Source organism: Dasypus novemcinctus, chromosome 13 (assembly GCF_030445035.2).
Source record: "Dasypus novemcinctus isolate mDasNov1 chromosome 13, mDasNov1.1.hap2, whole genome shotgun sequence".
Taxonomy (NCBI): domain Eukaryota; kingdom Metazoa; phylum Chordata; class Mammalia; order Cingulata; family Dasypodidae; genus Dasypus; species Dasypus novemcinctus.
In genome coordinates, this window is record NC_080685.1 from 18,145,122 (window position 1) to 18,171,785 (window position 26,664).

At 39.6% G+C, this 26,664-nt stretch overlaps 1 protein-coding gene across 1 annotated transcript in view; it reads right to left on the reverse strand.

Annotated features, from left to right (window-relative positions):
• Positions 1 to 21,863: 21,863 nt before the first annotated feature.
• Positions 21,864 to 26,664, reverse strand: part of DISC1 (DISC1 scaffold protein) — a 373,484-nt gene continuing 368,683 nt past the window's right edge. Inside the window, exon 12 of the mRNA XM_058275388.2 lies at positions 21,864 to 25,659. Coding sequence (XP_058131371.2) covers positions 25,550 to 25,659 — 110 coding nt within the window. The 3' untranslated portion in view covers positions 21,864 to 25,549. The remainder of the gene's footprint in view (positions 25,660 to 26,664) is intronic.

Consider the following 26,664-nt stretch of genomic DNA (forward strand, 5'->3'; position numbering starts at 1 on the left):
GTCAGTACAAAATAAGCATCAGCTATATATGAGAAAAATAAGACATTTTAGTTTTTGAAGGCCTTGCTAGAACCAGGGTTTTAATATTAAACAGTCAGATTCAGATGTAATTTAACCAAGTGAGCTAACCATTTTGAAATCAGACTAGTAATTTGTGTTGTCTAGAGATGAAATGGACTTCTTTGTGCACAGCAAGAAGGAGGCAAGAATAACACTTGTCTGGTGGATATGGAAGAGTCCCTGCTGTGGGACTCCATGATCTCTGTGCTGCTAAGATTTTAACTGTCCCCTCTGCCTGCCTCCACTTCCTGACCCCCAGCCTCTTGGCCAGCTTTCTTCCTGACCTCCCCATTTCTGAACCAAGGGCTTAGATTGTTTAAAATCCCCAGGGACTCTTTTGGCTTTCTCTCCTTATATTTCCTGCAAATGCTGATCTCAAGAGGCTAATCTGGTGCCATCTGGAAACAGCATTTTCATCTTCCCCACTACTCCACTTCTTCTGTGGAGCCTCAAGGCAAGAGCTCAGCAGCACAGCTTCAGAGGCATACACGGTGGAGGAAAATAGGACTTGCTTTCTCCGTTGATGTGGATTGTGAAAAAAAGGCTTCATGAACTACTTGAAGAAAACACTGTCAGGCCAACATCCTAGAGTGAAACCCAAGGCAGTTTGGGATGCACAATCTCAGACTGAGTTGACTGGGACATCAACAAAAGTTTGCCTCTCTTGCTTGTCCCCATCCCATGTCCCCCTTTCCATGAAGTCTACCTTCATTGCATCCTCTCAGCGCCACAGGTCTTCTTATCTTTAGACCCTTTACAGAAAGTACACACACCACCAACTTTTACTTTATAAAAATACCTAAAGTATGAAATATATGTATTAGCTCCAAAACATGAAAAATGCTCCTAACAAAATAAAAATGAATGAAGAATTAGTTACATAAGATAATGGCAATCCCATCATATAGTTATTACTCATAAAAACATCACTACATTTGAAAATAATTTGCAGGTTAGAATTTATAACTTCATAAGAATTCCTGAGTAGCCACAATAATACCGGGTAAAACATAATCAACCATAAACTTACACCCATTCATTCATCCATTCAACAAGTATTGATTGATCGTCTACATGCCAGGCATTTTTTAGAAGTTAGGAATCCAGTATTGAAAACAGCAAAATCCTTGTCCCTACTGAGAAATTCTTCAAGCATAAAATAACATTCAGGGTGGGATGCATGTCTATTTGTGACAATGTGGGCAGAGCCTCTCAAAGCCAGAGAGCTTGGGGCTTCAGAAGTCTAAATGCACCAGTCCGGAGCTGCCTCCGTGACTTTCTTGTATATTGTAGCTTAGCAGGGTCTTGCTCTTAGGGGCTGATGAAAGAGAGAGAGAGAGAGAGAGAAAGAGGGAGGGAAGAAGGGAAGTAGGAAGGGAGGGAAGAAGAAAATTGTTAACTCAAAATTAAAGAGATGCAATGAAGTTTAAGAATAGCCTGTGGCAATGTGGCCAGTCTCGAAGCCAAACTCAGCATGTAAATGCAATGCTTTCCCCCCAGCGTGGGACATGACACCCGGGGATGAGCCTCCCTGGCACCGAGGGACCCCTATCAACTACCAACTGATGATGCAACTGGAAAATGACCTTATACGGAAGGTTCAACACGGATCAGCGGAATATCCCTGTCTACATAAAATAACATGACTTTAAAATGCTGTTTGACCTAATGTAAGGGGGAAATGGAAAGGAGAAATGAGTTTATATGGCTACGAGTCTCTAAAAAAGAGTCTGGAGGCTGTCAGAAGGATTGCCCTTATGCACAACTGAGCAGACTCTGAGAGACAGATAAAGCAGATACAACCCCCAGATATCGGTTCCTTCGAGGGCTAAAGAGACCCATGGGAGTTATAGTCATGGCCGATGGGGTTAACTACCAAGTCAGATGGCCCCTCTTTGGAACTGGTGTTTATGTGTGATGAATCTGGACTCAGATGGGATCTCTCTTCATAAGACTTTCATGCTAATGTGCTGGAGGTGCAGTTAGTGTCGGGGTTTAAGATATATTTAGGGGATTTGAATCTCTGGACTGACAATGTGATAGCCAGGTCCTGAGCCTCAACAGACTCCAGCACCTACAATCTGACTTATTGGGCTCACCACACTCAGCTAAGATGGAGTTGAAGAAGGACAACCACCACACCATGGAGCCTAGAGTGATTACAACTGAAAGTGGGAGGATTGCATCCAGCATCCATGTGGAATCTGAGCCTCCTCTTGACATAGAGGTGCAATGGACACAACCAATCCAATGTCCACATAGAAAAGGTGGCATTGGATTGAGAAAAGTGGACATGATGGCTGATGGGTATGGAGAAAGGCAGGAAGAGATGAGAGGTGGAGGCGTCTTTGGGACATGGAGCTGCCCTGGATGGTGCTTCAGGGGCAATCACTGGACATTGTAAATCCTCACAGGGCCCACTGGATGGAATGGGGGAGAGTATGGGCCATGATGTGGACCATTGACCATGAGGTGCAGAGGTGCCCAAAGATGTACTTGCCAAATGCAATGGATGTGTCATGATGATGGAAAGGAGTGTTGCTGGGGGGGGGGGAGAGGTGGGGTGGGGGTGGTAGGGTTCAATGGGACCTCATATATATATATTTTTAATGTAGTATTATTACAAAGTCAATAAAAAAATAAAAAAAAATAAAAAAAAAAAAAGAATAGCCTGTGGGGTGGATTCACATTTCTTTTGCTATGGAGCCATCTAGAGAAAAGGGTAGCGACCACAGAGGTAGTCCACCAAGGCTTAATTCCCTGGGAGCCAAGGTTGTATCTTTATTCTTGTATGTCAACACCTAGTACATAATAGGAGCTCAATAAATGCTTGTCAATCTGAACTATTATTAAAATATAATTATAATTATTAATTATTATTATTAAACTGCAGTTAAAATATAATTAAAACAGAGCTCACGTCACAGCTAATTATTTTTATCCTTAGGAATCTAGGTTTGGATGTTGTTTAATTCACTGATTTTACACAAATTCCTTGATCGTGATTACACATGAGCCTTGCCACACAGGGAAGCATTTCTCTTTACCCTAGGTTAGTTAGTCCTCATTTTCCCCTTTTAAGTCTTGTTTTCAATTATACAATAAGCCAAGTCCATGGCAGAAAAGTCGGAAAATACCAGTAAAAGAAGAAAAGAAAAACTGTTCTTCTTCCTGCCGCCCAGCGATAGCCAGTATAAATATTTGGTGAATCCATTTCTGTACCTTCTGTGGTGTGTAACGGGAGGTCTGGAGCCCCTGACTCAGGCTACTCACCTGAGGAAAGAGGGCCTCTATCTTTATGCTGGTCATTGTCCTCTTACAGAGATGAATGGGGGCTCTAGCCTGCTTGCGAGTTGATATGGTTCAGGGTCATTTCAAAGTTTGGCCAGATCTTTTCGGGGCCTATGTGGGGCCACTGAAGGCAGATGGCTCTGTTGTTAGAAAACGCGCCATGCCAGATGCTAGCACCAGCAGCGCTGGGTGCTGCTTCTTGCGGATCAAAAGAGCTTTAGCAGAGTCTGAACAAGATAAAACTGATATTCCCCGAGTCGCATCATAGGCACGGAACTTTTGGAGATTATTTTGCATTGAAGAGAAAGTCTCTCTTCCTCACTGTGGATTTGAATTGTGGACTCCGTGGTACAAGCCTGTGTGTTTTGTTGAATGGATGGCCCCCGAGGATCAAAGGAAGATGGAGGTAGCTCTCAGACACTTCCAAGCAGATGGGAGACCTCATGCGGGAGGTGGAGGGCGGGGATGCTGAATGAGAAATGACAAAGCCCAACTATTTTGCTGAAGCCTCTGCCACCCCTGCCCACCTCCCATGGTAGTGTCTTCACTAAATCATTGAGAATTTGAAAAATAGACGGGATTATTGTTCTGGTGGTAGAAGGGGAGCAGGATCCTAGGGAGAGACATGGGATCCTATGGAGATGACGGTCTTTTTAAGGATGTAATTTATAACATTTAAGATAGAAGAAAGGAAGGCAGGCAGATCTCAAGTAGGAGGGCAAGTATGGAATATGGCGTATCCACGAAGGCACCCCCATAAAAGTTTAATTTCTTGATTTTCTTTTTTCTTGGATTCTGCAAATGGTCCTATTTAGTACCCAGGATAGCTTTTAACTAGAACATGCCCTTGATTATCCCTATACCTACATTTACGTATGCACAGACTTGTAAAGGAGAGTCACAGGACTTAGGGAGGGGACAGTAAAGGGAAATGTGGCCTTCCCAGATCACCACTTTGCTGAGGCCGAGCACATAACAATATGGGACAGACCTGGTCCCCAGTCCTAAGTTTCCTGGTGATATTGAGACTTTCTATCCAAGATGATGATGATGGAATGCTTTTCCATTTGTTAAAGTCTATATTTATGTCTTTCAGGTGTGTTTTAAAGTTTTTCCCATATAAGTTTTAGACATTTCTTGTTAAAATTATACATAATTATTTCATACCTTTTATTGTGAATGAGATCTTATTTTCATTATATCTTCTAATTGGGTATCGATTCTGTTTATAAAGATACTTAGATTACTGTATGGTAAGTTGCCGATAAATATTTCAAATACAATTTGAAATAGTAGTGAATTTAATGCCCTGACTATAGCAGGAATGCCTCTAGCATTTTTCCTATCAAATAAGATTCTAACTTTAGGGCTGAGATAGAAATAATATAGAGATAGAAATGCTTGTATATTTTATTATGCTTAGTATCTGATTCATACTTTATTCAGGTACTTTAATCACAAATGGTTGTGAATTTTGTCAAGTGCCTTTTCTATGGGGATCATCATATGATTTTTTCCCTCACACCTAGTAATATATTGCATTACATAAATGGATTTATTAATATTTAACCATCCTTGCATTCATGGACTAAGTCCCACTTGGTCATAATGTATTATTAACAAGGGGTATTAAAATTCTTGGTACTGAACCGCTCCAGGTTCATATGTTTTCTGGGAACAAACATTAAGAAAGGTTTTATTATGTGACATTATTCATAACACTAAAAGAAAAAGAAAAGGGAATTGAATGATATGAATCATATTTTTCTCCCTTTATGTGCTAGTCTTTTATAATTTTCTAAAGATTACTTCTAGTGGCTTTCAGATAATTTCAGGCAGCATAGGATATTAATTATTGAGTTTTGCAGATTTGAGCACATTAAACTAATCTGAGCCATCTTTAACTATATTCTCCCCTAATTCCATGTGTATGGTTGCAATATAGTTGATTTTGACACTGCTTGGTCTTTATCCAAGAGGTTGCTAGGGATTTAGAAACTCCTATATTTGCAGTCCGTAAATTACTTTCTTCTTTTTTAATTATGAGAAGTCTCTCCTTTTAACTTTTTCATGAATCGAATGAGTGAACAAATGTATTTCTATTTCCTTTTAGGTGTCTTGAAAGATGCATTTCACTTTTCAACTTCGCTGTTATGTTGGTTCTTCCTTCTTCTCTCTGTCCTTCTTCATAAACGATTTGATAGAGTATAGTATTTATCCAAATATTTTTCAGCCCTCTTCTGGGCTGCCCATTGCTGTGGGACTTGCATGTCCTCAATGGGAAGAGTAGACATCCCAACCCCACTGATACTAGACCTGGCCATGTGATGTGCTTTGACAAATGGAATGTGAGCAGAAATTTTGAGACATTACAAGTTTAATAATTTATACAGCCCCCAAAAGTTGCTGTCTCCTTGGGAAGCTTTTGATTTTTTCTAGTGATATTACCACAATGCAACACATTTTGATACTCTTCTTTTTGAGTTACCATTAGTACATTTTTTGAAAACCTTTAATAGAGTCATATCTTCCTTTTTTGAGGGCACATTTTCTCTTTGAACCTAAAGTCAACTACAGGCAAGTACATTGTAATGAGTAAGAGCATAAGCTTAAATTAGGACATCAAAGGCTGGGGTTTATTAGCTGTGACAGTTTACTCAGGGTAATCACCTGTAAAACAGGAAAAATATTTTTGGTAATCAGCTTTCATTCATACTCCCTTCTAATCTCTTCCTTGTATAACATTTCCTAGAATATTTCCCATGTGCAATTTGAGCTGCAGAAGGGCAGCTGAATCATATTATTTCTCTTGCAGTGGGTATTTGTGCTCAGATGTACAAGTTTAGGCATGTATGAGGTTTTGCAGTGACTTCTGGGAACACCCTATACGATCACTCCCCTTTGCAATATAGGTTGGCTATGACCATTAGTAGAAGCTACTTGTAGTTTCCCACAATGGACAGCAGCACTGATTCCCTGACTCTCAAACTATAGCTAAAGTAGTGAATCTGAAAGCTAGTGTTGGCCCCTTCACTTTTGAAGCCTACTATTTTCAATGACAAATTCCATATATCAATATAAATCCAAATCTGATTGACCCTGACTGATCCTATCAATCAAAGGATTGGCAAGTAGATGCCCCAAAACATGCCATACCCATTACTACTATTAGGAAAGGGATAAAAATGAGCAATATACCCTTAAGTAAAAAAAAAATAAAAAAAAAATAGGTGTGACCATCTAGATAAGATTAAGTTTTCACATATGATTTAGAAAGTTGATCTGAAGACAGTTCAGAAGAGGAATTAGGCTCACTAAAGAAAACTATCATCTCCTGGAAACCTTAATTTAAAGTTTTTGTACAATAGCCATTTGGACGGATGTGTTGATACACTGGTTTTTAAACAATTCATTATTTTTAGTCATACCTTGGAGTATTCTGTCCAGATCTCTCTTCTTTGCTAAGGAACATGAAGGCTGTGAATTAGAGGAACAGAAACATCTTCCGTCACCATCTTCACCAACTTCTTTGCTCTTTTCAAACCCCAGGCAAAGTAAAGAACTGATTTGAGCAAGATCTTTTTATATTTTCCAGGAATTTTCTCTTAGGATCAACATCAGACAAAATTCCAATCTTCACCTATATCTTGGAAACGGAATTATGTTTTTCACATTCAATGTGGGTACCCAGGCTTTCTAAACAACAAGGAAAAGACCTGGGGAACAGAGTTACTCTCAGTAATGGCCAGATTAGGCCCTCATGTACCCTTACATGTGGAGCACTAAGAAGGTCTGATTGCAACAAAAACACTGGTACCTGGGTTATGGTTATGGAATGGGAGCGCCTAAAGGGGGAGAAAATAATGTAGAAAAGCAGACCCTAAATAGAAACTTTGAGGAAGTTACAATCTTGCTGGAGATGGACTGTGCTGCCAAGTACCAATTCAATAATTCACATATTAACAGTGAGGTTCTCAACAGCATCTACCATTCCAAAGACTGCTTAAGATACTTTAACCATGTAACTGATGTATTAGCCTTGGGTCTTCATAAATATGGTATAATATGGAATAAGAAGAGAAAAAGATTAGCTAAAAGCTGATGTAGTTTAATCATGATATAACATGAAACTAGAAGAAAGATGCTTTTATTTATTGTTCACATGGTTCTGTTTAGTATCTGGACTGAGAGAATCTAACATATTCTCCTTAAATGCAGTGATTCATAAGTTCAGATTTCCTCATCTGCAGAAAAGGGATAATAGTAACTACACTGCAGGTTTAATTTTAGGAGTAAGATGATTTATGCAAATCATTTGAAAGGTTACTACACTTTGACCTTAAGCTCCCTCCTATCGACTATAGGTCTTTGCTACTTTTCAAGTCAGAAATCCTCCCAAGAGGGGTTTATTCTTGCTTTTTCCAGCAACTTCCACTTATTCTCTCCTCTATCCACCCAGTCACGCTTTAGTCCAGTTGTGTACTGGAGCTGTTTGGCAGGATTTGAGTGTGCACATCACTTCCCAACTCTGAGTTCTGTGACGTTATGTTGTTAGCTTGAAATTGTCTGTGGTGGCAGTATTTATGTCATGGAAATTGGTAAATGTGATAACTCAAGGTTTTGCTTTTGCTTTTCAGAGAGTGAATTTACCAACACACCACTGACTTTGTCACACTTTGCACTGATTCTGCTCCTGTCAAAGACATTTATGGCCTATATATTGCTAAAGCTAATGCTCAATATACTGTTTTCATCTCACCCAGGCTCTTAGTGGAGTCTAACTTGGTAGACCACCATTTCTTCTTTGAACATTTTTCCTCTAGAATTCTACACTTACTTTCCTCTTATCTTATTAGCTGCTCTTTTTAAAGATCATTTGTTGGTCGTACCCCTTCTACTAGACTTTGAAATGTTAGAGTTTCCAGACTTCTCTGGTCTTCTCTTTTATTTTTAATTTTTCAAAATTTTACAGTGAAGTGTATCATTCCTACTTGACCATAAATAAACATAGTAAAAGTTGTGAAATTACAAAATAAATACACATAACATCATACAGAGGTATGATTACATTTGGTGTATTATTTCCCAAACCACTCTACTATTTTTTAAAATATATTTTTATTACAAAAGTTGTGAACTTAACAAAACAATCATGCACATGTATGGAATTTCCACAAAACATCCCTTCACCAACACACCATGTTGTGGTGTAATATTTGTTATAGATCATGAGACAATATCATCAGACTACCATCACCAACCATGGTCCAAAATATACACTTGGTACTCTTTTCCATATCCCCCATCATCAACACAGTACATCTTAGGCATTGAGGCAAGAAAGTTACAGTATTGCTGTTAACCACAGTCCATGGGACACAACAATTGTATATTTCCCATGCTTCTCCACATTGCCACCACCCTGCAATAGTGACATACCTCTGCTCCAGCTCACAGAAGGACTCTCTTGCATCTGTACCATCAACCACAGTTCTCATCTACCTCTGGATTCAATGCATTATTTAGTCCCTAGATTATTCTCTAGCTTTCCTTCAATTGACATTTACATCCCCAGTCCACCCCTTTCAGCAACAATCCCATTCATAAACCAACTGCTACTCACTATAATGCATTTATCAACTCTATCCATTTCCACATTTTTACAGTCAAGTTATTTAAAATGTCTACATACATTAAGCATCAGTAGTCCTCAGCCATGCTTCCATCCCCTACAAATCTACACTCTAGGTTTTAACTCCATGCATTCTGTCCTCATATTTAGTTCATACTAATTAGACTATTCAATATTTGTCCTTTTGTGTCTGGCTTACTATACTCAGCATAATGACTTTAAGATTTATCCATATTATCATATGTGTCCCAATTTCATCTCTTCTTACTATAGCATAGTATGCTATCATATATACATACCACATTTTGTTTATCCATTCATTGATTGATGGACACTTGGTTTATTTCCATCTTTTGGCAATCGTGAATAACACTGCTATGAACACCAGGTATCTGTTCATGTCACAGTTTTCCATTCTTCTGGATATATTCCTAGTAGAGGACTTGCTGGATCATATGGCACTTCTATATTTAGCTTCCTGAGAAGCTGCCAAACTGTCTTCCACAGAGGCTGCATCATTTTACAATCCCACCAATAGGGAAGGAGTGTTCCTATTTCTCCACATCCTCTTCAGCACTTTTAGTTTTCTGTTTTTTTAATAATGACCATTCTATGTGGTATGAGACAATATCTCATTGTTGTTTTGACTCACATTTCCCTAATAGTTAGTGATATGGAATGTTTTTTCATGTGCTTTTTGGCCATTTGTATAGTCCCTTTGGAGAAATGTCCATTTAAATCATTTGCCCATTTTTTAATTGTATTGCTTACTCTTTTATTGTTGAGTTTGGGATCTCTTTATAGAGAAGAGGAATAAAACCCTTATCAGATATGTGGTTTCCAAATATTTTCTCCCACTCAGCAGGCTGTCTTTCCACCTTCTTGACCAAGTCCTTTGAATTGCAAACGTGTTTAAGTTTGAGAAGGTCCCATTTATCCATTTTTTCTTTTATTGCTTGCCTTTGTGGTGTAAGTTTTAAGATTGTACCACCTAACACCAGGTCTTGAAGATGTTTTCCTATATTTTCTTCTAGGAGCTTTATGCTTCTTGCTTTTACATTTAGGTCTTTGATCCATTTTGAATTAATTTTTAAATAAGGGTGAATTAATTTTTAAGAGACAGGGTCCTCTTTCTTTCTTTTGGATATGATTATCCAGTTCTCCCAGCACCATTTGTTGAATAGATTGTTCTGCCCCAGCTGAATAGATTTGACAGGCTTGTCAAAAATCCCTTGACCATAGATGTGAGGGTCTCTTTCTGAACCATCAGTACAGTTCCATTGCTCTATGTCTCTATCTTTATTCCAGTACCTTGCTTTTTTTAATATTGTACTAGGTAATATGATTAAAAGTCTGAAAGTGAGAGTCCTCCAATTTTGTTTTTCTTTTAAAAATATTTCTGGCTATTCCAGGTCCCTTTCTCTTCCAAATAAATTTGATAATTGTGTTTTCCATTTGTTTTAAAACTGTTGATGGAATTTTATTGGGATTGCTTTGAATCTGTGTATCAATTTGGGTAGAGTGACATCTTAATGATATTTAGTTTTCCAATCCATGAGCTTGGAATGTTCTTCTAATTATTTAGGTTTTTTAAAATTTTCTTTTAACAAAGAATTGCAGTTTTCTGAAAACAAAAGATTTATATCCTTGGTCAAGTTTATTCCTAAATATTTGATTCCTTTAGTTGCTACTGTAAGTGGAATTTTTTCCCTGACTTCCTAAGATTGATCTTGTATCCTGACACACTACTGAAATCACTTTTTAATTCTAGCAGCTTTGTTGTTGACTTTTTGGGACTTTCTTGGTATAGAACCATATCATCTGTGAATAATGAAAATTGTACTTCTTCCTTTCCAATTTACATGCTTTTTATTTCTTTTTCTTTCCTTATTACTCTAGCTAGAAACCTTAGCACTATAATGAACAACTATGGTGACAGTGGGCATCTTTGTCTTGTTCCTGATCTCAACGGGAAAGTATTCAGTCTTTTGCCATTGGGTATAATGTCAGTTGTGGGTTTTTCATATATGGCCTTTATCATGCTGAGAGTTTCCTTCAATTCCTAACTTTTGTAGTATTTTTCTCAAGAAGAAATTTTCAAATGCCTTCCTGTGTCATTCAAAAGAATCATGTGCTTTTTCTTCTTTATTAATGTGGTGTATTATGCTGATTGATTTTCTTGTGTTGAACCACTCTTGCATGCCTGGTATAAAACCCACTTGATCACAATGAATAATTCTTTTAATGTGTTGTTGGATTCGATTAGCAAGCATTTTGTTGAGAATTTTTGCATCCATATTCATTAGGGAAATGGGTCCATAATTTTTTATTTCTTGATGTCTTTACCTGGCTTTGGTATTAGGGTGATATTGGTTTCATGGAATGAGCTTGGTGGCATTCCTTCTTGTTCAATTTTTTGGAAGAGCTTGAGTAAGATTGGTATTGAATCTTCTCTGAATGCTTGGGAGAACTACTTATGCTTTTCATTTTGGGAGTTGTTTCATGACTGTTTCAATCTCTACTTGTGATTGGTTTGTTGAGGTCTTCCATTTCTTCTAGGGTCAGTGTAGGTTATTTGTACATTCCTAGAAATTTTTCCATTTGGTCTACATTCTCTAGTTTTTTGGCGTACTGTTGTTCAGAGTATCCTCTTACGATATCTTTTATTTCTGTGGGGCAGTAGTAATGTCCTCGTTTTAATTTTTTATTTCATTTATTTGTATCTTCTCTCTTTTTTCTTTGTCAGTCTAGCTAAGGGTTTGTTGATTTTGTTAATCTTCTTAAAGAACCAACTTTTGGTTTTGTTAATGCTCTCTATTGTTTTTTGTTCTCAATTTCATTGATTTCTGCTCTAATCTTTGTTATTTCATTCCTTCTACTTGCTTTGGGGTTAGTTTGCTGTTCTTTTTCTAGTTCCTTCAGCTGTGTAGTTAGGTAATTGATTTTAGCTCTTTCTTCTTTCTTAATGTAAGCATTGATGGTTATAGCTTTCCCTCTCTGCACTGCTATTGCTACATCCCATAGGTTCTCATACGTTCTGTTCTCATTTTCATTCATCTCAATTAATTTATTGATTTCTCTCATAATTTCTTATTTAAAGCATTGATTATTTAAGAGTGTGTTGCTTAATCTGCCTATGTATATGAACATTCCCTTTTTCCCACTTCTTGTTTATTTCCAACTTTATTCCATTATGATTAGAGGAAGTGCTTTGTATAATTTCAATCTTGTTGAGTTTATTGAGATATGCTTTGTGACACAATATATGGTCTATCCTAGAGAAAGATCAATGAGCACTTGAAAAGATTATATATCCTGCTCTTTTAGGGTGCAAAATTCTGTATATGTCTATTAGGTTTAGTCCATTTATCATATTATTCAATTTATCTGCTTCTTTACTGATCCTCTGCCCAAATGGTCTAGCCAATGCTAAGAGTGGTGTACTGAAGTCTCCAAATATTATTAGAGATAGCTATTTCTCCCCTCTGTTATGCAAGTGTTTGTGTCATGTATGATGGGGCATCTTGGTTAGGTGCATATACATTTATGATGCTATTTCATCCTGGTGAATGGCTCCTTTTATTAATATACAATGTCCTTCCTTGTCTCTAATAACAGTTTTGCTCTTAAAGTTTATTTCATCCAATATAAGTATAACTATTCCAGCTTTTTTTTCTTCTTTTTTGTTATTGCAGGTGTGGAATATCTTTTTCCAGTCTTTCACTTTCAACCTATTGGTATCCTTGGGTCTAAGGTGAGTCTCTTGTAGACAGCATATAGTTTGCTCATATTTTCTTATCCTATCCTCCTGTCTGTGCCTTTTAATTGTGGAGTTTAATTCATTAACATTCAATGCTATTACTGTAAAGGTAATCTTTGTGTTTTATCTGTCATATTTTATTTTCACCACTTTTTTTACACTTTTAGTTACTTTTCTGATATATTCTTCATTTCTAGAATCTCCTCCAGGCCTTTCTCTCCATTCTTTTCTTTTCAGGCTGTAGGACTCCCTTTAGTATTTCTTGCAAAGTTAGTGCCTTTGTTATAAACTCTCTCAGTCTCTGTTTATCTGCATATTCTAAAACTTGTCCTTATTTTCGAAAGACAATCTTGCCAGATATAACATTCTTGGTTGGCAGTTTTTCTCTTGCAGTATTTTAAATATATAATACCACTGCTTCTTGCCTCCATGGTTTCTGATAAGAAATCAGCACTTAATTTTATTGGGTATCCTTTATATGCTATGAATCATTTTTCTCTTGCTGTTCTCAGAATTCCCTGTCTCTGGTATTTGCATTCTGATTAGTTTGTGTCTCAGAGTTGGTCTCTTTGGATTTATTCAGATGGGAGAATGTTGTGCTTTTTGGAAACAGATATCTATGTCCTTCAATAGGGTTGGGAAATTTTCTACCATTATTTCTTCAAATATTCCTTCCACCCCTTTTCCCTTCTCTTCTGTTTCTCGGTCTCCCATGACACATATGTTTGCATGTCTCTTGCCATGATTTAGTTTCCTGAGAGCCTGTTCAATTTTTTCCATTCTTTATCTGTTCTTTTGTATGTCCACTTATGGAGGTCATGTCTTCAAGTTCACCAGTTGTTTCCTCTGCCTCCTCAAATCTGTTGTTATATGTCTCCAGTGTATTTTTAATTTCACTTATTGTTCCTCTCATTTTCAAAAGATCTTTTATTTTTCTATGTATGCTTTCAAGTTCTTCTTTGTGCTCACCCTGTGTCTTCTTAATATCCTTAATCTCTTTAGCCAGCTCATTGAATTTATTCGGGAGATTTGTTTGAACATCTATAATTAGTTGTCTCAACTCCTTTATGTCATCTGGAGTTTTATCTTGATCCTATAACTGGACCGCACCTTCCTGTTTCTATGTAAGGATTGTAATTTTTTGTTGGTGTCTTGGCACCTGGCTTACTAGATATATTTGTTCTGGGTGCAGTTTCTCTTTTTAGTGTAGGGCTTTCTTGCTTTTTCTCCCTAGATAGTTTCATAGTAGGAGCCGAGGATGTAGTTGGTGCTATAAGCTATGGAGGATGAAGCTACCTGCATCACCCCAGGAACTGATGAAGCTTCTCCCAACTTTCTCCTCTGCCAGGGGTAAGGATAGAGCAGCAGCCATGTGTAATAATCCAAGTCATGCAGGCCAAGACCATTGTAGTTGCCCAGAGAGACTGATGAAGCTTCTCGCCCCTTCCTCCCCTGGCTGGGGTGGAAATGGATTTGCAGGTGTGGGCAGCAATCTATGCTGTGGAGGTCCAAAATGACCGCAGTTGCTCAGGTTGACTGATGCAGCACTGCCCCACCCCCCCACCAGGGGTGGGGAAGGATCCTCTGGAGTGTCCATCCATGTTGGTCAAATGTGCTTTGGTCTTCTCTTTAAAAAAAATAAAAATACCCCTTTATCCTTTATTGGCCTTATACAGTTCTATCACTTGATAAATGATCTATTGATATGACTCCTTAATTCAATTTATAATGCAAATTTCCTAGTCAACAACTTCACTTGCATGTCTAATAAACATTTCAGATGTCAGATGCAATATGGCCAAACTCCTGACACTTATTCCTCCCACCCACACACCAAAATCTTCTCTCCCTCAAAGCCTTCTCTACCCCAGTATACAGCACTGCCATTCAGATTCTCATCCTCCATTGCAATAGCTTTCGAATAGATTTCTCTGTCTCTAATTTCTCATATTTTTAACTCACGGTTTAGAAGATAATTTTGATCATAATTAAAAATATGAGGGAAGCGGACTTGGCCCAATGGATAGGGCATCCACCTACCACATGGGAGGTCTATGGTTCAAACCCCGGGCCTCCTTGACCCATGTGGAGCTGGCCCATGAGCAGTGCTGATGTGTGCAAGGAGTGCCCCGCCACACAGGGGTGTCCTCCGAGTAGAGGATCCCCACACTCAAGGAGTGCACCCTGTAAGGAGAGCCGCCTAGCGTGAAAGAAAGTGCAGCCTGCCCAGGAATGGTGCTGCACACACGGAGAGCTGACAAAAAAAGATGACACAACAAAAAGAAACACAGATTCCCGGTGCCGCTAATAGGGGTAGAAGTGGTCACAGAAGAACATACAGCGAATGGACACAGAGAACAGACAATGGGTGGGCGGGAGGGGAGAGAAATAAATAAATAAATCTTAAAAAAAAAAAAAAGGAAAACACCATTGTAATAAAAGTTTAAAAAAATAAAAAATAAATATTTTTTAAAAAAATATGAGAAGCTAGTGGCAGATAAATCAATTAAAAGCCTATTGCAATAGTTCAAGTGAGAGACAATGATATAAATCTAAACTAGACAGTAGATAGAATACAGAAGATACAAAAACTCATAATGCAAGAAGCAATAGGACTTCACTGGTTAGATATGGGATTAGGAAGCAGGACAAATAAAAAGTAATAGTGAGGATTACAGTTAGTATTTCTGGGAAGATGGAAATACAAGAACCTGCAATAAAGAAAATGATAAGCAAATTTTTAAAAGGGAAAGCTGAGGTTGGTTGTAGGCATGCTGATTTGGGATCCCTTTGAGGCAGTGATGGACATGTCCAGAAGACTATGAACCTCAGGAGAGCACAAAATTGAGGATGATAATCAGGATAAGGATGGACCACATATGACTTTGAATTGTAGGGCTTAACCCCATACCTAAAATGTAGGGGGTACCCAATCAATATTGTCAATTTAATGTTATAATTTGGGAATGATCACTATCAAGCTGATGTTACAGTTGCTGGAGCAGATGACATTGCCTGGTGAAAAAGGAGATCTGAGGACAGGATCTTGGGTTATTCATCTTTTAAGCACAAGGAAGAGCAATCAGGCAGGAAGACTGATGTAGGCTGAGACCACTAGGGAATGTGATATAATGGAACCCAAGGGAAACACTGGAAATTCTACCAAAATGCAGAGTAGAATGAGGGCAGAAAAAATGTTGTTGGATTTGCAGGTCATGTGGGAGAAAGAAAGTAATGAAGTGGTGGGAACAGAAGCCATACCCCAGGGGCTATGGAGTGTGTAATACAAGAATACTGTACAATGGTGCCACAGTGCAGGATAAAGTCCCTGTTAAGTATCACAGATGTTTCCTTAGTGAAGGTTCAAAGTTCTCTGGGAGTTGAATGGGTAATAATGAATCTTTTAGTCCTTCCATCCATGCCTGTGTCTGTTGTGCCCACTATGACAGTGGTATTCAGCTTTCCACCATGGTTTAAAACCAAAACATAAATTTTATCCCAACCGCATGGTTTGGCTGACGTGGGAGATTCACATCTGCCCTTGGAAATGTCTAGGGATAAGAGCTTTCATTCCATGTGCCTTTGCAAATGTTTTTCCTAATTTGAAAAGTATTTCAGTAGTTCAAGAAAATCCTTTACTTTCTCTACAGGACAGAGGGATCCCTTTATGACTGAGAAAAAATATGATATATTATCTTGGTATTACAGCAAAGTGAAAAATAGGGCCTAGGTGGGGTGAGAGCAATTATAACTATCTTAATGGCTATGATTTCAAAGGTCTCATGACTATCATGAATTAATAGGTGATTTCTTGAAAGAATGGAAAAGAGAGGAAAAGAAGAGGAATGTGGTAAGGGGTAAGGAGAGCAACCGAAGGATCCACTATTGGCCCCACATCCTCAACAACAGTCTGTTCTCAATTCCCCATGTGGCTACCCTCACTGGCCCCACAAAAGGCACTTGCTTTAGGCAAATCCTCCCACTGGCCCTGTATCCCCTCTGCTTTTGGAATTCTAGACTAGATGTTAACTTAACAGCAAGGTCCAGGCCCTGTGCCTTGACACTACCTTGCCTGTGGGCCCACCGCTTGCCAGTGGGACAGACGCCTTCAAGTCACATCGGAGTGAGCGCCAAATAAATCTTTTCACTGTGACTTTGTAGACCAGCTGAGACTCTTCCCCACAGCTGAGACACTCCTCACAGCGCATCTGTCTAATGATGTGAAAGGACTTATGAAATTCTTAGGCATAAAATACATGGATGCCTTTACTCAGTTCAAACTCTGTGTAAGTTAAGAATCTCCTTTACAAGTATGGCCTATAACCATTAAAATTAAGCCCCACATAGCAAGACAACCACCTGGCATACGCCTTCTGTGTTCCTAACATTCCCTGTGTGGAAAGTTATAAATCAGAGATATTCTTGTGCGTGACATGGTGTATGACCATTGCACAAAGGTCTTTTTAATTTTCTTTTTTTCCTCTCACGGGTTACAACATGTCATTGGCCTCATGATTATTTTCTTATTATTTTCTTTATTTTGTACATTGGTACATTGTCATCTTCATGACTCTTAAACATCCTCCTCATAGGTTAACAAGCATCCTTGCCCAAAGCATGTATTATCCAACTTCTTTCCAGTTCTCCCCCTGGTACTCTGTCAAGGAGTCCTAATTCATTCTCCTTGTATAGAGCCGAATTCTCTGGGACTATAGAAAGCATCAGATGGTTCCAGATGGTTCCATCCAGACCTTTATTGGGCTAACGAAAAACTGTCACATGGGGTTTTTCTTTACTGAAGGGTGTTGTGAAAACAGAACAGACTCTACGTTCCCAGCGATCCCAGCTTTGTAGCTGAAGCTCGCCTCCTCCCCCAACACCAGCAGGCCTGAGTCCCAGCCTTGCTTTCCTGGGTTAGTAAATGAAGAGATGCCTTAGGATCCCTATGAGTTCACCCCGAAGCATTCAAGTAATCAAGAACTGACCGTTTACTCCTTCTCCTCTAAAGAGGAAATGCAAATAAATGAGGTTAGAAAATGGTATCTAAATAACAAAAGTCCCTCGTGGAAACTATTGGTAAAAAATCAGGAAACCAAAGTCAAGAGGGGGTGCACTTTTGGGAAGGCGAATGAAAGCTGAGGCAAGCCACTGGGTCCCCAAGTCTACGTCCTGCATGGTTTAGGAGTCTAGGACTGGAAAGGAGGGGATGGGCATTTGAGGGTGCACTCTGGCTAAGAGCATCCTGAGCAAGGCTCAGTGTTGACTGTGAATCTGCATATTAGGGTGAGTATTCAAAAATAAAAGTAAACCTCTTGAGTGTTTATGGGGATTTCCCCCCTTTGTTATGCCGGGCCAAGCAGATAAAATAAATTACCCAAAGCACTTTCCATCTCAGGCATTCAGGTTTTCCTCAGTGCCTCAGACCACCATAGAGAGAGGGAGAGGAGGGTTAGCAGAACTACAAATTGGAACCACTCCTTTTTATACTTAAAAAAAACCAACTACCTGAATTGTCAAGTATATCTCAGGAGCACAGACTCATTCCCTTTGAGCACAGTGTACTTGACTGGGTTAGTCAGTTCTCCTTAGATTGATTCTGTTCATTCCCTACAGTAGACATTTTCCTAAATTTTAAGAGCATATGCACACTGCTGTAATCTTTAACTAAGTAAGGATAGAGAAGGCCAGTGATCAGCCCAAAGTCACACGATGGGCAAGTGGAAAAGTGGCTTAGGTCCAGAGCTTTGGCTTTTAAATGCTGAATTCTTTTTTTTTTTTTTAAAGATTTATTTATTTATTTAATTTCCCCCCCTCCCCTGGTTGTCTGTTCTTGGTGTCTATTTGCTGCGTCTTGTTTCTTTGTCCGCTTCTGTTGTCGTCAGCGGCACGGGAAGTGTGGGCGGTGCCATTCCTGGGCAGGCTGCACTTTCTTTTCACGCTGGGCGGCTTTCCTCACGGGGCGCACTCCTTGCGCATGGGGCTTCCCCACCCGGGGGACACCCTTGCGTGGCCCGGCACTCCTTGCGCGCATCAGCACTGCGCATGGCCAGCTCCACACGGGTCAAGGAGGCCCGGGGTTTGAACCGCGGACCTCCCATGTGGTAGACGGACGCCCTAACCACTGGGCCAAAGTCCGTTTCCTAAATGCTGAATTCTTGCATGGCTCCACACTTTTCTTTTTCTTTCTTTCTTTTTTTTTTTGAGGGACCAGGGCTGAGGATTGAACCCGGGACCTCGTATATGGGAAGTCAGTGCTCAACCATTGAGCCATTAAATTTTTTCACTATTTTGCTGTTATAGATAATGCTGCAATGCATATAGCTTCAGTTCCCCAAAGTTGTTTTTTTTTCATTTGTTTGCTTGTTGTTTTGTTTTTAGGAGGCACTGGGGACCAAACCCAGGACCTCCCATGTGGGAAGCAGGTGCTCAATCGCTTGGGCCACATCCACTCCCCAAACCCCACACTTTTTATCTGGAGCCAAGAAGCATGGGCACAAACCAAAAAGAGCCGTATTGCAGGAGGTCAGTAAGAGAGAGTTGCAGAGTCCAGATGCTGCTCATTTTAATATTAGGAATTGCCCAGCTGTGATTCAAATTTGCCTGATGTGGTTATTGTGGATATATAATCACAATGAAGAGTGGAATGCCACAAGATCAATTAAGCCAATCAATATCTGATTGGGAATTCTGACAGCAAAGGAATGAGCTGCTTGCAAACCTGGTTATTAGCTTCAATTCTCTACTTCATGCAAATTTCATTTCAACTCTGGCACTCTTTCCTTTTGTTCTAGTATGCTCACTCCTGGGAATTTCTCCTAAGGACATAATTCAAAGGGAGGAAAAAGCTATATGCATGAAGATGTCATTGCAGCATTATCTATAACAGCAAAATGTTGAAACAATTTTATGTTCAATTATAAGGAGACATCTAGGTCATGGTAGATCAATTTGATAAAATATCATGCAGTAATAAAAATAATGATTATAATGATTATGTAACAAAATGGAAAATACCATAATATTAAATGTAAAATGCAGACTAAAGAAATGCACTAGCCACATTTTGTTGAAAATATGCTTTTGTATGAAAAAGGGTTGGAAAAATAAGTGGGTTATATGAGAATCCTTTAAACAATTTCTTTTAAATGTTCTTATCATAAATAAAAATCACATAGGAAATATGAAATAATAAATAACAATTGCTCAAAGTTAACTGAATTGCTCTGTGTGTGTGTGTGTGTGTGTGTGCAGTCTACTGATTTATAGTATAAATTTTAAATCAAAAGTTCCAGGAGTCAAGACTTAAAATACTCATTACCTGTTGACAAGTGTCCCTAATTCTCAGCCTCTATATTCATAAGTCCCTTCATCTATAGGGAGAATAATTTTTATAACAGGAGTTCAATGAATGTTTCTTGAGTGAATAAATAGACAATGAAAGAGATTATACCCCTGTAACAGATGTGAACTTTGTCACTAACGGATTCTTCAAACTCTTGAAAAAGGAAGGAGTAATGTCAAGAGGTTGTTTTGTGCTGTAGTAATAATGAGCAGAGGTTAAGATATTTTGTGGGCTCTGCGTTACACTGGTGTCTCTCACAACTTTCTTTCCACAGTATGAAAGCATTGGCAGTATAGACATTTAAAAGCATACCTATGTGTATAAAAACTGATTGTTTAAGTAGCTCCAAAGGGGACAATGAGGGACAGAATATGATTCTTTTTCTCCTTACACATCTAACACTCAGGTCTCTTGGATCTAGTGCTGAAGGAAGAAGGTTTGATGGCTTGTCAGAACCCAGGGATTCCAGAAATTGTTCAATTGCTTTTGTGCTACCAAACCATTGGATATTGTTGTTCAAGAAAGTGTTAAAACAAAATTCATACTTTGTCTTTAAAATAATAATTACAACGATAATGGTAAATGATTTTCTTCCTATCTCCAAGTCATTTAATCATAACATGTCATATTTGTCTTCTTACCACCAATGCCCATCATATTCCTTGCACACTGTTTAGCACATAGCAAATGCAAAAAAGGGATGAACTATGTGTAAAAGAAAACAGGGCCAGGAACTTAATGGTCAGTAGAGTCTCCCCTGCTCTTCCCTGTGGCTCATTCCAGTTACCAAGAGGATGTTTTCTTTTTCTTCTTGGAGAAATTAATTTATTATTTTGAATAAGTAAATATATTCACTTGGTAGAAAATTTTAAAAGAAGAACAGTATACAACAAAAAGTAAACTTCCCTAATTCATACAGACCTCTTTCTAGTATATCAGCAGAAATGTATACAAAGTTTTTTTTTAACAACTGCAAAACATTCCATAATGTGGACGTAACGTAATTTATTTATGCAGTATCCTATTGAAAATTTTGGTTGTTTTCCATCTCTACTCTTACAAACAATGCTACAGTTGTACATATACCATTTTGCTCATGTGCAAGTATATCTGTAAGATATGTACTTAGATGTAGAATTTCTAGGAGAACGGATAGTGGGGCTATCTAGGCCTCTGTGCCCTAGTTGGCATTAGATAATATTCAAAAAGTAATTTATGGAGAATTGACAATTTATGACGACTTCCTATCCAAAAGCTTAATGTGTCTATTTATTTCCTTGTGTCCTTCAGAATTAAAATTTCCTCCATCTAAGACTGATATATTTCTTCTTTAAAATTATTCCCAGCTATTTCTCTTTTTATGTTGTTTTTGAAAATGAGATCTTAAACTTTATCTTGTTTCTAATTTATATATATATAAGCTATTGAATTTTGTGTATTGTGTACCGACTAGCTATCTGAATGCTCTTCCTGATTTAAAAAAATTTTTTTTGTTAATTCTCTTAGGTTTTCTCATTTATAATTGCATCATCTGTGAATATAAATGTTTTAAGTATTCCTTCTCAAATTTTAACTCTCATTTCTTGTTTTTCCTAATTGAATTAGCTAGTATCTTCAGTAAAAATATTTTCAGTGGTGTCAGTGAGCACATTTGTCTTATTCTTCACTTTTAATGATAATGGTTGATTTTTCTCACTTTCCTTAATCAAGTGATCTAGAAGAGAAAATTCCAGGTTTTTCTGCTTCATTGATATTTGAAAATAAACACTTACAGACAATTTGAAAGAATTACTTTATTGGAATTCTTTAATATAAGCAACTGTGCAATTAATCACCCTGAAACGAAGATGAGTGAATAAATCTGATAAATGCTTCTATAATCCAGTCTGCAGAAGATAAAAAATGTTAAAGGTGCACTCCAGCTTGTGTACCCATTTTGATTTCATGCAACAAAAAAGTTAACTTCATGAAACAATAAATTAAATGACAAAGTTCACAGAGTAGATAAAGTGAAGATATTGAACATATATATATATACACACACACACACAATGAATTGCATCAACAGGAAGGCAACTTCACTTTTCTCCACAGCACAGACTTTATAGTACGTGAACACTTTCTGAAAAGCACTAATTGGACAGGGAAAACTGCCCAGTGTCAGGCAGTAAATGGTTGTTTCTGGGATGACTGTTGTGGCCGAATGGGACACAGTTGATCTGGGTAGTGGGGTGAGTAGGTTTACTGAAACCTGTATGAGCTTTGATTTCATGGCTGCACACATCGGGGCTTACTTGAGGGTGAGAAGAGCCTACATTTCCCTCGGCTGTTTCTCTCACTCACCAGGAGGACTCACATGGTGAACACATGTTCTTAACCGGTTGCAGGAGAAAGTTCCACGTCTTGTAGTTAATTAAGCGCATGGAACACCTGTGCCACTGTCCTGGGGAAAGCTGATAAGCCATTCCAAGGCTCTGTTTCCTCAAACACCTACCTCATCATCTCGATATTTAAAGGAGATAATGATTATAAAGATCTTATCAGCACCTATCAACTAACCCCTGGTGGGCCTCAACGTGTCCCTGGGGTGGGGAAACCATACTGCAGGGGAAGAAGAGTTTCAGGTAGTACATACTAATTCAGTTTGGGGGAGGATCTGCTCAATATTGAAATTTCAGGAAGTTGGAAGGAGCTGGGGCTGTTACTGAATTAGAACCTGCCTCACTCAGATGCTGATGAAAGGAAAATGGGCAACCTATGGGTAATGCAATACTTTGTTTATTCTCTCTCACCATGCCACAGTAGAATCAGGCTCTCTAAGTCACCATTTTCAATATGCACTTTTGCTTGTAGTACTTGACTGTTACCGCAAAATCTTAAATACGAATTGCTGTTTTGTTGGATTTTTTTCTGCTGCACTGGCAAAAAATGCACCATGTTGTGGTCTGGAATACCAAGTCCTGGATCTTCTGGGATCAAAGTAGCTGAAGAGAATGGGCTTGTCCAGAAAAGGTTGTGTGGCAGAAGGAAATGCCCTTGCCTTTAACGGAGTTCCTGGATGACTGTAGAACCAAGCATGGACTAGAGGCGAGTTGTAACACGTGGTTAAGTCCTTAAACTTGGTCAGTTTCTCAGCAAGGAAAAGTCAAATGAATCAGTGATCCACTGGAGACACCAAGTAACTTTTATTTGGGGCAAATTCAGAGCAGTTAGTAGCTTTCATAATTTTCAAACAGATCAATGACTTCACAGAATTATTTCCTGATGGTGCCCTAATAATCCAAAACTTTTGGGTTACTGTCTTAGAGCCGCTATCACAAACACCACAAACTGGGTGGTTTACACAACAGGAATTTATCAGCTCACAGTCTGATGCTAGAAGTCCAACATTAAGGTATAGGCAGGCCTGGCTTTTTCTGCTGTCTGCATGGTGATGGTGGCGGCTTGCTGGCAATCAATCTCAGCCTCCACCAGCTGAGGAGCTGTCTCTTACCCTGACGTCTATTTCTGTGTCCAAATTTCCTTTGCTTGTAAGATTCCTGTCACCCCATCCTGTTTCGGCTCTTTGAAAATCCCCTATACAAATGCATTCACATCCACAAGACAGGGGGTTAGCAATTGAGCACATCTTTGTAGGGGACACGATTCAAGCTGCCGCAGCCAATGACCACTAAGACATCTGAGTCTGGCAGGCTTTCCATACAGGCCAAAACAGGAATTCACTGTTCAATCCTGATTCTTTCCAAGTTTTGCTTCTGTGAAGTTGATTTGAAGATTCCAAGTGCTATGTGATTAATACACAACATCTTTTTAGACATGATGATGAATCACTCAAGTATTCAGTCACTCATTGAAACACTAAAAGTTCCAGGAACAAAAGTTATCATATTTGCTTTTAAAATATGTACAGTAGGTTTCAAAAAGCTGGGCATTTACTTTGGCCCCTGGCCCACAGCTAATTGCTGAGTTAAGCAAGGGCATCTTCTTGACTGAGGATAGAAGAACTGTACAATGTTGAAGCACCAACTATCTTACAGAAACGACAAAAAGAGTTCAGGAAATGGTAACAATTTTTATATGTCCTTGGAGCCTGATGAAGGCAGAAATATCCTGTAGGTATATATGAGAACAGACATGCAAAAAAACCAAATAATTGACTAAATTTACCAAACTGTGGCAAGTATTGTTTAAGCTCAACACTGCAAAAGTCTGGGTTTTGATCTTTAACTTACACATAGAAGTGCTGTATATCAGTTTTTGGACTAGGACTTCCCCAGAGAAAGCAGTGAAGTGCAACACTAGATCAGTGGGATATTAATAGGTTTTACATGAAAAAAATCCGTGATCCATTAAACCTAGGAAGTTTGGGGTTAGACAAACTCAACAGGGTTTCTTCGCTCTAGGATCTCTCACTGACCTTAATATATTAATGTGCATCGTGGGATCTCCAAGCAGAAATAATGGTGTGGCATATTTCCCAGATGCACTTGACCAGAAAGGGGAGCCCTCTGTGGAACATCTCTCGGGGAACATCTTCCTAAGTACACTCTGGGAAGTGTTGCTTCATTGAACTCAGCGTGTTTTGCAGCTGCCTCTGCAGGAGTCCAGGGAGGTGCAGGCCAGCTCCTTCCTGACCACTGCACAGCCTGAGGGTGTCCCTGTCTGCTTCCTGCCTGGCAACGAGGGAGACAGATTGGGGAGGAAAATAGGAACGGCTCAAAGGGGTCTATGTGCCACCTGAGCCGCTCACCCCACTCTCACCCATCTTGCCGGTGAACTTCAGAATGTCCGAATGAAACAGAGGCCCCTCAGGGGAGAAAAGCCCAAGCCTGTGCAGCAAGGGGAAGCTGTTACCTTAAAAAATATCTTTGGAAAAATTATTAATTCTTCCGAGAAAAGTAAAGTGAAAAGCCGTTAATTCCAGATTCTGGGGTTAATTAGCTCCATTATATCCCGTGCCTCTACGAAAGTGTTAACAGGTATGGGCAACAGGGAGATTTATGATTGGTGCCCTTTTTGAAGGTTCTTGAGTCAGGAAATATTTTAGCTGTGCTGAAAGCGAGATGGCATGGGGAAGCAAATTCTGGCAGAATTCACCCCAGCTTCTCTCTGATAGGGGCTGAGCTGTGAAGATTTTCCAATCCCGAACGGAGATGCTTCCATTTGTGGTCAAAGAACATCTGACATTGAAAAAGAAAATTTGGAAAATCCTTTCCCCCTCTCCATAGTCCACTGTGCAGACTCTCAGGGCTCGGCATCCTGAGACCACCATGGACCCCTCGCCGGGAGCTCTCCAGGCTCTGTGGAGCTGTCATTGATTGAGGCACAGGAGCCACACAAGGCGGAGCGGGCTAGCGCGGGGAGAGGGGGCTCGGTCGGCCACCCCAGGCCGCGCTGATGAGGTGGGGACCCCTCCTTCCCCCGCCCGGCTGGCCTCAGGCCTGTGCTGCCCGCACACCAGCTGTCACCAGGAAGCTGCAGCCTCTCTCCCGCCCGCCTCCTTGGCTGCCTGGAGCTGCGGGATCATGGCCTGCAGAGTTTCCTTCACCATCTGGAGTTCCCTCTTGAGACCCTGTGCGCGCGTCGTTAAGGAACACATCCGAGGGGCACCGGCGGCCCTCTGCGGCCTCGGGGCCATCTACTCGGAAGCTTGCTGGGAGCAGATGGGCACTGCCCTCTCATTGCGGTTTCAAGTTCTACCAAATTGTAGGAATTAAATATTAATACAAATGTTACACTTCTTTTAAGAGAGATTGCCACGTCTACAAGGCCTGGGGTTAAGTTATTAACTCTCTCAAGTAAGGTGTCAGCAAAGAAAAGGAAGTCAGCTCCTAGGTTGGTAGAGAAGGCCAGCTGGAATGCTCAGCGGGTAGACGGCCAGCGTGCTAAGGCCACACGGGGCTAGGGCAACTGCCAGAGCCAAGCGCGTCTCTGGCCAAAGGGGCAGAATGTGTAAAATCAGACCTTCCTCGGGATCTAAGCTACAGAGGGTGGAGTGAACTCAGAATCACGAGCTCTAGTCCCCACTTGCCCATTAAGCAGCCTTGTCGCCTCGCGCCAGTCGCCTTGGATCTCAGTTTTCGCATGAAACGATGACCTCAATTAATACCTCCAGGCTCCAGCCTGTGTAATCTGTGAAAGTAGCCTTTCAGGGCACTCAAGATTGGGTGGTGTGCTGAGAGCCTGCGTTTTCTGTTTCCTCCTAAACTGCTGGATTCTTATCTATCCAAATTTATATGTTTGCTTCCCAACAAGAATTTTGAAACTAGTAATCTGGAATGAATAAGGCCACCATTCTCTTAAGAAACAGGCTCTCTTCTGTAATGAAGCAGGGGAAAGTTTAGCCAACAGTGCGTTTTCTGTCTCTACATAGCAAGGCTCCTCTGCCCTTTCCTTTTGTACCTTTCTCAGGAAAACTCTAAGATAAAAGTATAGGATAAGAGAGTGATTGACCTCCTTTAATTCAACAAACTTAAGTCAGCCTCATCCAGCAGGAACAAAAGGGAGAAGTGAAATATGTGACACCACTTAAATATTATTAAACCATCATACTAGGTCCCATCATTTAAATATTACTAA